Genomic DNA, 13,626 nt, shown 5'->3' on the forward strand with positions numbered 1-13,626 from the left:
AAATCCGAGACTGTCTCTGGAAAACAGGGATACTTGGAAGTCTTTTGCTAGCTGTTTTCTTTTACTGCTGGCTGAGCACAGTCAAGGGGAGCAAGGTAGAGACAACTTTAGGCCCAAAACAACCTGGTGGACTATGAGGTTTATTATTTCCCTCCTTCCTTTAGGAATTCTTTTTTTTTTATTCGTTTTTTATTCAAAATTAAAACAAAACATATTATCCAGAAACATATCATCCTTATCCCCCCCCCATTTTTCCTCCCTCCCCCCACAGAACCCACCCACACCCACCCCCCGACTTCCCTCAGTTCCAGTCTTTGATTTCTCTAAAAATGCTGTTTTCTGTTGTATAGAACCTCAAACTATTTAAGTAATAATTATCAATAAAAAGTTTGTGAATGTTTATTCAAAACCAGCCAAGGAGTCCAGTTCGCTTTGTTGCGTCTTCAAATACTTTGTAAAGGGTTCCCATTCATCTTTAAAGTCACAGTTATCCTTGTCCCGTAGCTTGTATGTCAGTTTTGCCAGTTCTGCATAGTCCATCAATTTTTCTTGCCATGATTCTTTAGTTGGGGTTTCTTCAGTCTTCCATCCTTGTGCTATTAAAACTCTCACGGCCGTTGTCGCATGCATGAAGATGTTTTTCATCCTTTAGGAATTCTTACAACATCACTGAAGAAAATTTGGGAAGGGGAGTTTTCGCTACCCCTCTGGGGCCTTGGAAGCCACAACGTTCAATTAAAACACGTTTATGTATGTCAGATTCTAGATAATTCATGAAGGGACACTGACACAAAATGTGAGCTGTTGCCTGGTCTATGTCCCTCTCAGTCACTGTGTTCCTGTGTTCACTGTTTTCTGCAACATAGTCCTGGCTCCATTCCACAGACTGGACACTGTGAAGTCTTATGGTAGTAACCAAATACAGTGGTACCTCGGGTTACATATGCTTCAGGTTACACACTCCACTAACCCAGAAATAGTGCTTCAGGTTAAGAACTTTGCCTCAGGATAAGAACAGAAATCGGGCTCCGGCGGCGCAGCAGCAGCAGGAGGCCCCATTAGCTAAAGTGGTGCTTCAGGTTAAGAACAGTTTCAGGTTAAGAACAGACCTCCGGAACGAATTAAGTGCTTAACCTGAGGTACCACTGCAGCTAACAACAAGGAAGCAACAACAACAAACCAGGCAAATCCCTTCTTCAATAAAAGTAGAGAAGAATGGACTCGGGAGAACAGGATGGGGATGACTGGGGAATTCACCCCTGTCCACCAACTTCAACCAATGAAAGTTCTTGTCTGCTCTCATTGGCCTAAACCAGGGGTCAGCAACCTTTTTCAGCCATGGGCTGGTCCACCATCCCTCAGACCATGTGGTGGGCCAGAGGATATTTTTGGGGGGGAAATGAACGAATTCCTATGCCCCATAAATAACCCAGAGATGCATTTTAAATAAAAGGACACATTCTACTCATGTAAAAACACGCTGATTCCCAGAACGTCCATGGGTCAGATTGAGAAGGCGATTGGGCCGCATCCGGCCCACAGGCCTTAGGTTGCCTACCCCTGGCCTAAACCAAAGCTGGGAGGTTTATTCTACAAGTTGCCTCCAGGTGTCTCTGCGGCAAACACTAGAATCATAGAGAAGCAGAAGGAGCCCGTTCTCACTGTTGCTGTCTCCGCTGTAGGCTGTCACAACTGGGGCGAAAGGATGGGAGCCATGTCAGATGTGGTTTCCTCAGCCAAGCTCTCCTGGTCTTCTGGGCTTTCTTTGACAGAAAGAATGATGTTCACCACCTTCTCTTCAAAGTGCACCTGCCTCCTTGTGGGCGGCGAGCTCGAAGAGGCCTCGACGGTGTCCAGCTTCTTGCAGCTTTTGAAGAAGCTCCTCAGAAACCCAAGAAGGGAGTTGCGTTGCCCTTGAGGTGCTCCCCTGGGGAAGGTGTAGGTTTGCTCAGTGTCGCCTGCATCCGTCATAGCTACAGCTGCGCTTTGGGAATCCGTGTATTGCTCTTCTCCAGGTGTTCTCGTTTCTTTCTGTTGCTTACTGAGCAGGAAGTACGTGAAGCCGGTGACCACCAGCATTGTGCCTGGAGGGAGTAAGGAAAGAGACAGAGAGAGAGGTCTAGGGGTCTTGGTGGACCTCAAGCTGAACATGAGTCAACAGCGTGAGGAGAAAAAAGCTAATGCTATTCTAGGCTTCATCAGTCCAGATCAAGGGAAATAATGGTACCACTCTGTTCTGCCTCGGTCAAATCACACCTGGAATCCTGTGTCCAATTTTGAGCACCACAGTTTAAGAAGGGTGTTGACAAGCTGGAACGTGTGCAGACGAGGACAACTAAGATGATCAAAGGCCTGGAAACCAAGCCTTATGAGGAATGGTTGAAGGAGCTGAGTATGTTTATCTTGTAAAAGAGGAGATTCCTGCAATCCATCAATGCCAGATGGCCATCCAGCCTCTGCTTAAAAACCTCCAAGGAAGGAGAGTCAACCACTTCCCAAGGGAGACCGTTCCACTGTCAAACAGCTCTTACTGTCAGAAAGTTTTTTCTGATGTTTAGTAAGAATCTCCTTTCCTGGGGGAATTTCTTGCATATGTGGTGGACTTGCTCCAAGATTAAAGCCTTTTGGGATACCATATATAATGAATTGAAAAAGGTATTTAAGTATAATTTCAGTAAAAAAAAACCAGAGGCTTTCCTTTTGAGGTTAACTGAGGAAATTCAAATGAACGGCCGCAAGAATACTCCTGGCCCAGAAATGGAAGCAACAAGAACTCCCCACACTGGAAGATTGGCAAGTAAAGATGGTCGAATATGTGGAGCTGGCAAAGCTGATGGGGAAGATTCAGAATCACCATGATGATTTGTTTCTAAAGGACTGGGGCAAATTTATACTCTATATGAAAGAAAATTGTAAACAGTTGAATACGTTTGTAGGTTTAAGTTGAAATGTTTGGTAATGGGAAATTAAGGAGCTGATTTACTTATAAGTAGGCGATTGTTAAAAGATTGATTTAAGGTAAAAAAAGTGAATTTAGGAATGTAGAGAAATTGGTAATGAGATACGGAAGTCTGTTAGAGGGAAGGAAGGAGGTCGATGCTTTATTTAAGCAATGTTTTAAGTCATGAATTTTTTTTTATTATTCTTTGATACTGAAATGTAATAAAATATGGAAAACTTAATAAAAATTATATTTAAAAAAAGAATCTCCTTTCCTGTATCCTGAAGCCATTGATTCAAGTCCGACCCTCCATAGAAAACAAACTTGCTCCATCTTCCATGTGACAGCCCTAGAGATATTTGAAGATGACTATCATATCTCCTCTTTTCCAGGCTAAACACCCCCTGTTCCTACTAGTATACCACACCATACTCAAACCAGTACAGTACAGTGGTACCTCAGGTTACATACGCTTCAGGTTACATACGCTTCAGGTTACAGACACCGCTAACCCAGAAATAGTGCTTCAGGTTAAGAACTTTGCTTCAGGATGAGAACAGAAATCGTGCTCCGGAGGTGCGGCGGCAGCAGGAGGCCCCATTTGCTAAAGTGGTGCTTCAGGTTAAGAACAGTTTCAGGTTAAGTACGGAGCTCCGAAATGAATTAAGTACTTAACCCAAGGTACTACTGTACACCATATCATAGCTTATATGGCATGGAAGTTAAGGCAGCTGCTTTAATTCATCAGCTTGCAACATCCACGCTTTTCGGTGAATCCTTTATATTGCTTTTTTGAATCCTAAAATAATTTTTGGATCACAGCTACTGTTTACTGTATTTGCAAAAAAATAAAAACAAAACCCCCATTCTACTGGTTATTCCCAGTCACCCTCTTACCTGGGATAGTGACGTGCCAAACTATGACAGGGTGCAGGAAGCAGGCTACCGAGAGCAACACATACATCAGGAACTTCTGGAAGGCCCCCCGACGTCTGGCGTGCTTCCAGCAAGTGTGCATCCCAGATCCCGTCTTGGGGCTGCAGTGGAAGTGGAAGGAGGAGAAGCTGGCTAAAGCAAAACGTCAGTCACCCTCAAGGTGAACTCTCAAAAAGAGCTCAGAGTCCAGCTCAACCCAGAAGTGCTTCCCCAAGCTGAATTGTAGGAGGGAAGGAAGGTTGGGGGAAGGAACGGAACGGGGCACACTCACGCGCAACAAGCGGTCAAGAGCAGGCCAGCAAAGTATGCTGCTTCGCACAGGGACACGGCTATCCCTGAAACACTGAAGAACGAGAAATCGTTAACAGGCGAGGAACAAGGCGCAAATGGCAACCCCCCACAGTGCTCAGTAATAATAATAATAATAATAATAATAATAATAATAATAATAATAATAATGTTTTTTTTATTTATACCCCACCATCCCCAGCCAAGGCTGGGCTCAGGGCAGCTAACAAGCATTAATAAAAACAAGTTGAATGAATGCAACTTAAAAACAAGATTAAAATACAACATTAAAATATTGAAACATTACAATATTAAAGTGCAGCCTCATCACAGGAGAAGAAAGGAAAAAGAAAGAGGGGGAGGGGAGGGAATCAAATTGGCTCCAAGCCAAAGGCCAGGCGGAACAACTCTGTCTTACAGGCCCTGCGGAAAGAAATCAGATCCTGCAGGGCCCTGGTCTCATGAGGCAGAGCGTTCCACCAGACCGGAGCCAGAGTTGAAAAGGCCCTGGCTCTGGTTGAAGCTAATCTAACTTCCTTAGGGCCCGGGACCACTAGGGTGTTGCTATTTATGGACCTTGAGGCTCTCCCTGGGGCATACCGGGAGAGGCGGTCCCGTAGGTACGAGGGTCCTAGGCCATGGACAGGGGAGCATGCAGTGCTGTGCAGTGAAACTTTTCATAGAGGAACAGCTTGCGAAGGCAATTTGGGAGAGTGATGTCCTGATGTTGCGTGTGCGAGCATCACGCCTCCCTCCCTAAGCTGGGCAGAAGCTTCCCAGGCTTTGGGAAGGAGGCTCCAAGTCCCTGACAGGATGCTGAAGCCCTGTTGCCTCCTCCTCTAAGGACTCTTGATATGACCATAGTGCAATATTCAGCATCCTGTTGTCAGGCTTCGGGGAATCGACTTCCTCCCCCGTGGCGGTAAACGAAAGATAAAACGAAAGGAACGTCTTGCCAGTTAGAATCTTTAATAATCACAGTGAGAGAAGAAAGAAATGGCAGTGCTCCCAGTTAAAGGTTACTCCCCTCCTACGTCCCTATTAATCTACGTCATTCCCACGTCTTGTAACCTGAGCTTGAACCCTCTGCGCTTTCTGTTCTAACACTTTCTGAGCTCTCCGTGTTCTTGGAGAAGGGGGTTGAATGCTGTCCAGAGACTGTGAATCTGTTAACTCTCTCTCTTCTAGTGTAGCTTCTGCTGACGGTTCCCCATCCAGTATTCCCCAACTTCTGCCTTCTGAACTATGCCCCTCTGCAAACCAGTGTTCCAAATCTATACTGCCCTCCTGTTCCTGGGAAGAAGCAGGAGCAGGGGGAGGGGGTGGCTCCCACCATTCCTCCTCAGTGCAGCCTGCTCAGCACAGTCCCTGACATCTGTATATGGTGTATGAAGTCAGGCCTAGGTTTGCAGACGCCCTTACATCGACCAGCACAAGCTTATTTAGGCGCTCTCACAAATCCATGTTATTTCCCCCCAATCAGACAGCCATACTCACAGCAAATAGACAGCCAGGCTCTTGAACTGACCCAGGAGCAGAGTGTCTGTGCCAACGCCAATGAGCACTGAAACAAAACACAGACGAGAAGAAGAAATAACACTTGGGATCTGGGGGCACTGGGAGTCATTTCCCGCTGTTGTGCAATGCCCTCCGAGATAAACAACTCCAGGGGTCAGTCCCCCAGAGGGGCAGCCAATCCTGCCTTGCCAGTGGTGGTTTCAGGCGGAGCACGTATGACCCGACAATATTTCAGTGAGCTCTCAAGATTTTAGTGAGATTTTTTGGCATGCATGAGATCTTGTGAATCTAGAATCTTCGACCCAGAAACGACAACTAATCCAGAATGCAGCAGCTGGACTGGTGACTGGGAGTGGCCGCCAAGACCATATAACACTGGTCCTGAAAGACCTACATTGGCTCCCAGTACGTTTCCGAGCACAATTCAAAGTGTTGGTGCTGACCTTTAAAGCCCTAAACAGCCTCAGCCCAGTATACCTGAAGGAGCGTCTCCACCCTCATCATTCAGCCCGGACACTGAGGTCCAGCTCCAAGGGCCTTCTGGCAGTTCCCTCACTGCGAGAAGCGATTTTACAGGGAAGCAGCAGAGGGCCTTCTCGGTAGTGGCGCCCATCCTGTGGAACGCCCTGCCATCAGATGTCAGCCCATGATATCATGTGCTCTTTTCACCACCCCCTGTAAAGACGTTCTGTCCGTGGCTGTCAAGCCAACGTACCACACTGTGATACAATATGAGAGGACACTCTCTATTGTAGACCAGTAGAAGGAGGTCATCAACTGTTGTTTAACATTGTTCTTTCGAAAGACCCAGAGGAAATGGAGTCTCTGTTGGGCCTTCCTAACCACCTGAGTTATATTGTTTTTCCAAGTGAGGTCTTCACTAAGGTAAATTCCCAGGAATTTAAAGGAAGAGACTCTCTCCACACAACCTCCCCCCCCCCCGATATACAGTGGGGCTAGTTCCCCTCTCTTCCTCCAAAAGTCCAACACCATCTCCTTTGTCTTGCTAATATTTAGGTGCAAGTTATTCTCTAGGCACCATGTAGATACTTTTTGAACCTCCCCCCTTACGCTGATTCATCTCCACCTGTAATTAGACCCATTGTCGTAGTATCATCTGCAAACTTAATCATTGCAGTAGATGGATCAGATAAAATACAGTCATATGTATACAATGAGTACAGGTAGGGACTCAGCACACATCCCTGTGGGGTGCCAGTGCTGAGCTTCAGGGAGGTAGATGTAACAGGCCCAGTCCTCACTGTTTGTGTCCGATCCCTCAGAAAGTCTTTAATCCAGTCACAGATGGTAGAAGAAAGGTCTAGTTCCATCAGCTTTTTGATAAGAATGTCCGGAAGGATGTTCCGGTAAAGGATAGGGCTATCCACTGGGCTGCTTCAACAAAAACCTGGTAATAGGACCACTCTCTTTTCTGCCTTGGTCACACCACACCTGGAATACTGCATCCAATTCTGGGCACCACAGTTTAAGAAGGGTGAGATGTGTGCAGAGGAGGGCAACCAAGATGATCAAGGATCTGGAAACCAAGCCTTATGAGGAACAGTTGAGGGAGATGGGTGTGTTTATCCATGGGTGTTTAGAGGATACTGAGAGGAGATATGATCATAGACATCTTCAAATATCTTCAAGGGCTGTGACATGGAAGATGGAGCAAGCTTGTTTCCTCCTGCTCTGGAGCGCAGGACCTGAACCAATGGCTTCAAGTTACAAGAAGGAGATTGCAACTAAACATCGGCAAGAACTTTCTGACAGTAAGAGCTGTTAGGCAATGGAATGGTCTCTCTCAGGAGGTCATGGAGTCTCCTTCCTTGGAGGTTTTTAAGCAGAGGTTGGATGGCCATCTGTCATGGATGATTTAGTCCAGGTTGCTGCATTGCAGGATCCCTTGGGGATCAAACCCAAATTGCCGTTTGCTCTGATTGTGCGTTGAAGAGCAGGTTTCGTCAGGGGAAAACAGTGGAACAAGAGGAAGTCTGGATAAGCCCAGAGAGAGAGAATACCAAGCATGTATGTCAATGAATGGCAGTAACTACAGCATTCATGCCACCGAAAAGGCCCAGAGGAAAGAGCCAAGGATTAGGTGCTGTAATGAGCTTTGGCTTGGGTAGACCTGGTTCAGAAGTAAAGCATTACCCCTTCCCAGGGATCTGAATTGTGATGCCTGGAACATTCCATTCCGATCTCCTTTCCTTTCATTCAGTGTTTAATCCCTAAACCAAGACTGGTCTCAACTAGCCATACAGTGAAACGGCTCCGTGTGTCGGTGAGAGAAACTGGCGCATTCCAATTACTCAGCAAGCTAAAGCGGGAATGAATCACACATTACAGGGCAGAAACATTTGTTAGTTTGTGTACCGTGGCAAATGCCAGTGTAAAAATGGCAACATTACGCGTTTCCTTTTCTCGTGTCTGCAAATTTGCAGCGGATATGCACTAAGGAACAATAGCTAATTATGAATGTGCTTCCATTTGTTTTTACAAAGATACCCCTCCAGAGGGGAATCCTGCTTTAAATGGAATTTATATGCAGAATTTGGCGCTTCCAACCCCATCACATTTTGCCTAAATGAGTCCATTGCTCGCATTGAGTGCCTGCTTATGTCTGAGCTACTGGTTTGTGGTCAAATAAAGTTGTTGTTTTTCCTTAAACAGTCCAACTAATGATATGCAAAATATTACACATAATATATGTATAATATATACAAATGAGTCAATATTTTTGCAGCATAACTGTGTAAGTGGTGTGGGTTTTTTTACACTTATGTGCACTGAAAACTTTAGGAAACGAGGAGTATTTAATACATAAAAATTCTGCATGTAGTCATGCATATAATGTGATAACCTTTCATATTTTCAGTGGAACTGGTGAGAGGAAAATGGGAACCTGAAAGATTCTGTTGGATAAGCTCCACACAGTGCTGGATTTACGTATAAGCTAAACAAGCTATAGCTTAGGGCTCCAGTCTCTTGGGGGCCCCAAAAAAAATTTAAAGGAAAAAACTGGGTGTATATTTCCAAAATATAAGATAAAAAACAAATAAAATAAAACCTACATATAGCAACAGTGTTTTCTGTGGTGTAGGCTCCTATGATGTAAGTCATGGGCCCCGCCTGCTAGCCTGCTCCCTAAAATATCACAGTTCAACAATTATTTCATAAAATACATATTTTGTTATGTGCAAATGGCTTTAGATACCTATTACAGTGGTACCTCAGGTTAAGTACTTAATTCGTTCCGGAGGTCCGTTCTTAACCTGAAACTGTTCTTAACCTGAAGCACCACTTTGGCTAATGGGGCCTCCTGCTGCTGCCGCGCCGCCAGAGCACGATTTCTGTTCTCATCCTGAAGCAAAGTTCTTAACCCGAGGTACTATTTCTGGGTTAGCAGAGTCTGTAACCTGAAGCGTATGTAACCTGAAGCGTATGTAACCCAAGGTACCACTGTAGGTCCATAAATTATCATATAGCATATATGATGCCCTAAACTTCTGAAGGTAATGGGGCCCTTTATATGTCCAGCTATCCTTTGTCAACAACAATTTGTTGCTTTTTTCTGTGTTGCATATATGCTATATGGTAATTTATAGACCTAATGGGTATCTACAGCCATTTGCACATGCAGAATGTAGGCACCCTATATATAGAAATGAGCAAGCCAGTGATATTTTAGGGAGCAGGCTAGCAGGCAGGGCCCATCACTTACATCATAGGAGCCCACACAACACAAGACACTGTTGCTGTATGTAGGTTTTATTTTATTTGTTTTTTATCTTATACTTTGGAAATGTACATCCAGTTTGTTTGTTTTTTTTAATTTTTTTGGGGGCCCCCAAGAGAGGGGGGCCCTAAGCTATAGCTTGTTTAGCTTATATGTAAATGCGGCACTGTCTTCATAGCATATAAATGTCTGCATGAACTAGCAGTAACTGCAGTGTTTCTGCAGGAGGCCCTCCCAACACGACTGTGTGAGCTCATCTCTTGAGGTGGAGATACTGGTGACTGAATCTGCATAGCTTATGCCTGCATGGCACAAGATTTAGGTGCTCTCCTATGGAATCTTTCCTATTGCTGACAAATCTCCATGTCCGGTGACAACACTTTTGAGCTGGAAAACTACAGACTAATTTAACGAACTGCGGTTGACTTACTTGCATTGCTTACATCTATTCAGCTTTGCCGAATGCTTTCTTGTTCGTTTGTTTTAAATAATACTGCTGCAAGGATACAATTCAAGATTCCACTCATTGCTATTATTTGAGCAAGATAGGGGCGGGAATTTACCCTGTTAGATAGCGACCTAGTAATGACTCCAGTGATCTGAAAGTATTTGCCACACGGTGCAATCCTTTCCCCGACTTGTGGTTGCTGGGCAGGCAAGATCAGCCCTGCGCTGCCCAAGGCATTTTGCTGCCTGAGGCAAAACAACGCAGGCCACTCCCACCAAGTCTAGTTCCAGGGTACCAAGGCTGGATCAAGTTGTTTTGGCACCTGAGGCAGAAAAATCCTACAAGCATCTTTGAAGATGGCTATCCTCTGAATTCTTCATACAGACCTCCCAGCCTGTCCCCCTGTACAAGAGTCTCATATCTGTCTGCTTAATTGCATGCAGTGCTTTTGGGGGGGGGTACACAGGGGTACGCATACCCGTAAACATTTTGTGAATCTAGGTTTGGCCTCATTGAGAGGCAGTATTTCAATCTGAGTAGGAAAATGAGAGTAACCCTAAACATTTTTTTTAAGGCAAAAAGCACTGATTGCATGTTTAAAAAGGTAAAGGACCCCTGAAAGTTAAGTCCAGTCTCAAACGGCTCTGGGGTTGTGGCACTCATCTCGCTTTACTGGCCGAGGGAGCCAACGTTTGTCTGCAGACAGTTTTTCCGGGTCATGTGGCCAGCATGACTAAGCCGCTTCTGGCGAAACCAGAGCAGCGCACGGAAACGCTGTTTACCTTCCCGCCAGGGTGGTACCTATTTATCTACTTGCACTTTTGACGTGCTTTCGAACTGCTAGGTTGGCAGGAGCTGGGACCGAGCAACGGGAGCTCACCCCGTTGCGGGGATTCGAACCGCCGACCTTCCAATCAGCAAGTCCAAGGCTCAGTGGTTTATACCACAGCACCACCCGCATCCCGATTGTATGTTATGTGTACATAATTCCTTACATCAGGAGAGAACGATGGAAGAAAGCATCTACCCTGGTACAGTACTGAAGAACAGAGGTGCTGTTAAGCTAAAATAAAAAATAAAAAAATTGTAGAGGTTGCATGGCTATCTCTCAGGGATTCTTTAGCAGTGATTCCTGCATTACAGGAGACTCGACTAAAGGACCCTTGGTGTCCCTTTCAATTTTACAATTCTGTGATTCTATAACCTCGAGCAGGAAAGAACTGGCACAGATAGTTGGAGACCAGCCAGGTTGTCATGTTTCTGCCCACTCAGTCAGCTTGAAACAGCGCAGCAACTTTCTGCAAAAGTTGTTGTTCTTAAGGATGCTTCGCCACCTCTGCCAACATTCACCTTTGCTTTGAAAGCAGATTGGTTTCTCCCTCCTACCCTCAACCACCCATGAATTCACCGCAGAGAGTTACCAGCAAAAACTTCAGGACAGTGCTAGTTAAAAGATGGGCGTCTTGTCAGGTCTTCAAAACTCAGACAACTAGTCTAGTTCATCCTTGAACACCTCCGTCGCCCTCACCTGGGGCAGGCTCTCGTACTGCATTTTGTGAAACCCATATAAACTGGGGTTGGCAAGGGGATCCAAGTCAGATCAAATTTTAATCAACCACAAGCAAAAACCAGGAGGAACAAAGTGGTGAATACCATCTGGGAATTCACATTAACTGAGAAATTGACACAAAGGATAGAATCATAGAGTTGGAAGAGACCACAAGGGCCATCGAGTCCAACCCCCTGCCAAGCAGGATACATTTGGCCAGGGGTAAAAAAGAGGGAGAGAAAGATAATCAGCAGATTAATGGCCTTTCATCATGTACACCAATAAGAAAGATGCTGTTAAACCGGTGCCATTGGTCTTTAAACATACAGTATATGGATTATGCCGTTTAAATTCTATTTGTTCAAAGGGGACGGACTCTCAGGAAAAGAACTGTGGATCTATATGTACACTGCCCAAATTTATTGCTTATAGGTTTACTTTAATTCATTTTGTAATCTTGGGAAGGTTTCTGGTGTCAAAAGTAGTACGCCTGTATAAGAAAATAAAGTAAGAATGAATTTCAGAAACCAGAGTGGTATCCATGTCAGAAACGCAGGGCAGAAAATCACACCGACAGTGCTGCTTACCTGCTCCAGTGGAGATTCCCAAAAATCGGCAGGTATATTCCAGAGTATTCCAAAAAGCTGCTTGCTTCATGTTGGCCGGGCAAGAAGCGCTTTGAGCTTTTGGAAATTCTTGAGACAGACCTATGCTCTGACTTCCTGCACTGAGATGGAGTGAGCCTGGAGTCAGGGATCCCCGCCCTTCCCAAAGCAACATCATTCCAATGTGCTATACACAAAAAAGACCCCAAACAACACACCCTTTTTCCACGCAGAAGCAGTTAGCGCTGGTCCCGGCGGGACTGGGCTGTCCTTCTGGTGCTGCCATTGTCCTGCATCCCTCAGTGGGACAATTAATGATTACCAGGCAGAGCAGGAACCTCAGCCAGTGCCTGAGGGCCACTCTCCCCTTGCTTCATGTCGGTGCATACTGAAGGCGAGCAAAAGTCTTGCTCCTGCACATTGGATGCAGATTAGTTGCCATGGGGCTTGAGGCTTTGCTAGCTGCTTTTCAGAGCACTCCAGCTCCCTCCGAAGAGACCACGAGGGGTGCAATAGTTCTCACCTGAACAGCAAACATGTCCAAAATGAGATGCCACTTCGCTAAGTATCTGAAAACTCATAGGGTTCTTCATGTTGCCTTTTACGAGACACTCCTCGTCCACATTACAGCCATTTAGAGTGCTTCTCCTTTGGAGAAAACATTGAATTATTTATTCCCATTAAAAGCCAACGCACGCCTTATAGTCAAGGAAATTCTTTTCCAGCTGCAGCACATTTATCTGCAGTAAGCTGCCGAAGTCTAGGAAGCCTACTCGCGAAATTAAGAAATAGTTCCTATTTAATCTCAAGCATATTTAGCCTAGATTTGCCATTTCCCAATTAAGCAACGTTTGGGTTAACTTTGTCTACGTTGCTATAGTCCTAGATCTTCCAATCAAGTTCTGCTTCTAAATTCCTAGCAACATTACAATTTAGCAACAGGAGCAGAAATTCAAATCAGCTTCCAGCAGCACATTTTTCAAATAGCTCTTTCATAATCCAGATTAATTTAGCAAATGCCTGAATCCTGCCTTAAGCCCATCTATAGTACTGTTCTGTGCACCAGAAGCTCCTCAATTCTAAATAATACATTCATATGATTGATGTTACAGACGGATCTCAAGAAAAGGTTTGTTCGCAAAAGGTGCTTCCGGACAGTGGCTATTTTGGGGTGGGATTCCATCATATACAGTGGTACCTCGGGTTACATACGCTTCAGGTTACATACGCTTCAGGTTACACACTCCGCTAACCCAGAAATAGTGCTTCAGGTTAAGAACTTTGCTTCAGGATGAGAACAGAAATTGTGCTCCGGCGGCACGGCGGCAGCGGGAGGCCCCATTAGCTAAAGTGGTGCTTCAGGTTAAGAACAGTTTCAGGTTAAGGACGAACCTCCGGAACGAATTAAGTACTTAACCTGAGGTACCACTGTACCAGCAAACGCAAGTTTTGCAACTGAAGGTGGTTTGTTTAAACAACAAACCCATCCCCGCCCCCCCGAAAAGCAGGCTTCTTGTGAAAAGGAAGTCAAGAAAATGCACCGGAAAGTGTGTGATAACAATTGTGCCTCCCGTGGCATATAATGTGTCATTGTGTCTAGCT

The 13,626-nt window shown here is 45.2% G+C and overlaps 1 protein-coding gene across 1 annotated transcript; it reads right to left on the bottom strand.

The window, feature by feature from the left end:
* Positions 1-374: 374 nt before the first annotated feature.
* Positions 375-13,417, bottom strand: TMEM72 (transmembrane protein 72). The gene is made up of 5 exons (XM_083615999.1): positions 12,007-13,417; positions 5,663-5,729; positions 4,149-4,220; positions 3,839-3,978; positions 375-2,084 (listed from the first exon to the last, which is right to left on the bottom strand). The coding sequence occupies exons 1-5, from the start codon at positions 12,200-12,202 to the stop codon at positions 1,687-1,689; spliced, it is 873 nt and encodes a 290-aa protein (XP_083472125.1). The 5' UTR covers positions 12,203-13,417; the 3' UTR covers positions 375-1,686.
* Between the last annotated feature and the right edge of the window lie 209 nt (positions 13,418-13,626).

The sequence above is a fragment of the Podarcis filfolensis genome, assembly GCF_964270895.1.
Source record: "Podarcis filfolensis genome assembly, chromosome: 5".
Lineage (NCBI taxonomy): Eukaryota > Metazoa > Chordata > Lepidosauria > Squamata > Lacertidae > Podarcis > Podarcis filfolensis.

Bases quoted from the DNA above. Each gene is read 5' to 3' on its own strand.
- TMEM72 (XM_083615999.1), bottom strand. From the start codon at position 12,202: ATGATGTTGCTTTGGGAAGGGCGGGGATCCCTGACTCCAGGCTCACTC. The intron at 4,221-5,662 runs GTGAGTATGGCT...CTCGTTCTTCAG, and splicing joins AGCCTGGCTGTCTATTTGCT to TGTTTCAGGGATAGCCGTGT. The intron at 3,979-4,148 runs GTGAGTGTGCCC...CTTCCACTGCAG, and splicing joins CTCTTGACCGCTTGTTGCGC to CCCCAAGACGGGATCTGGGA.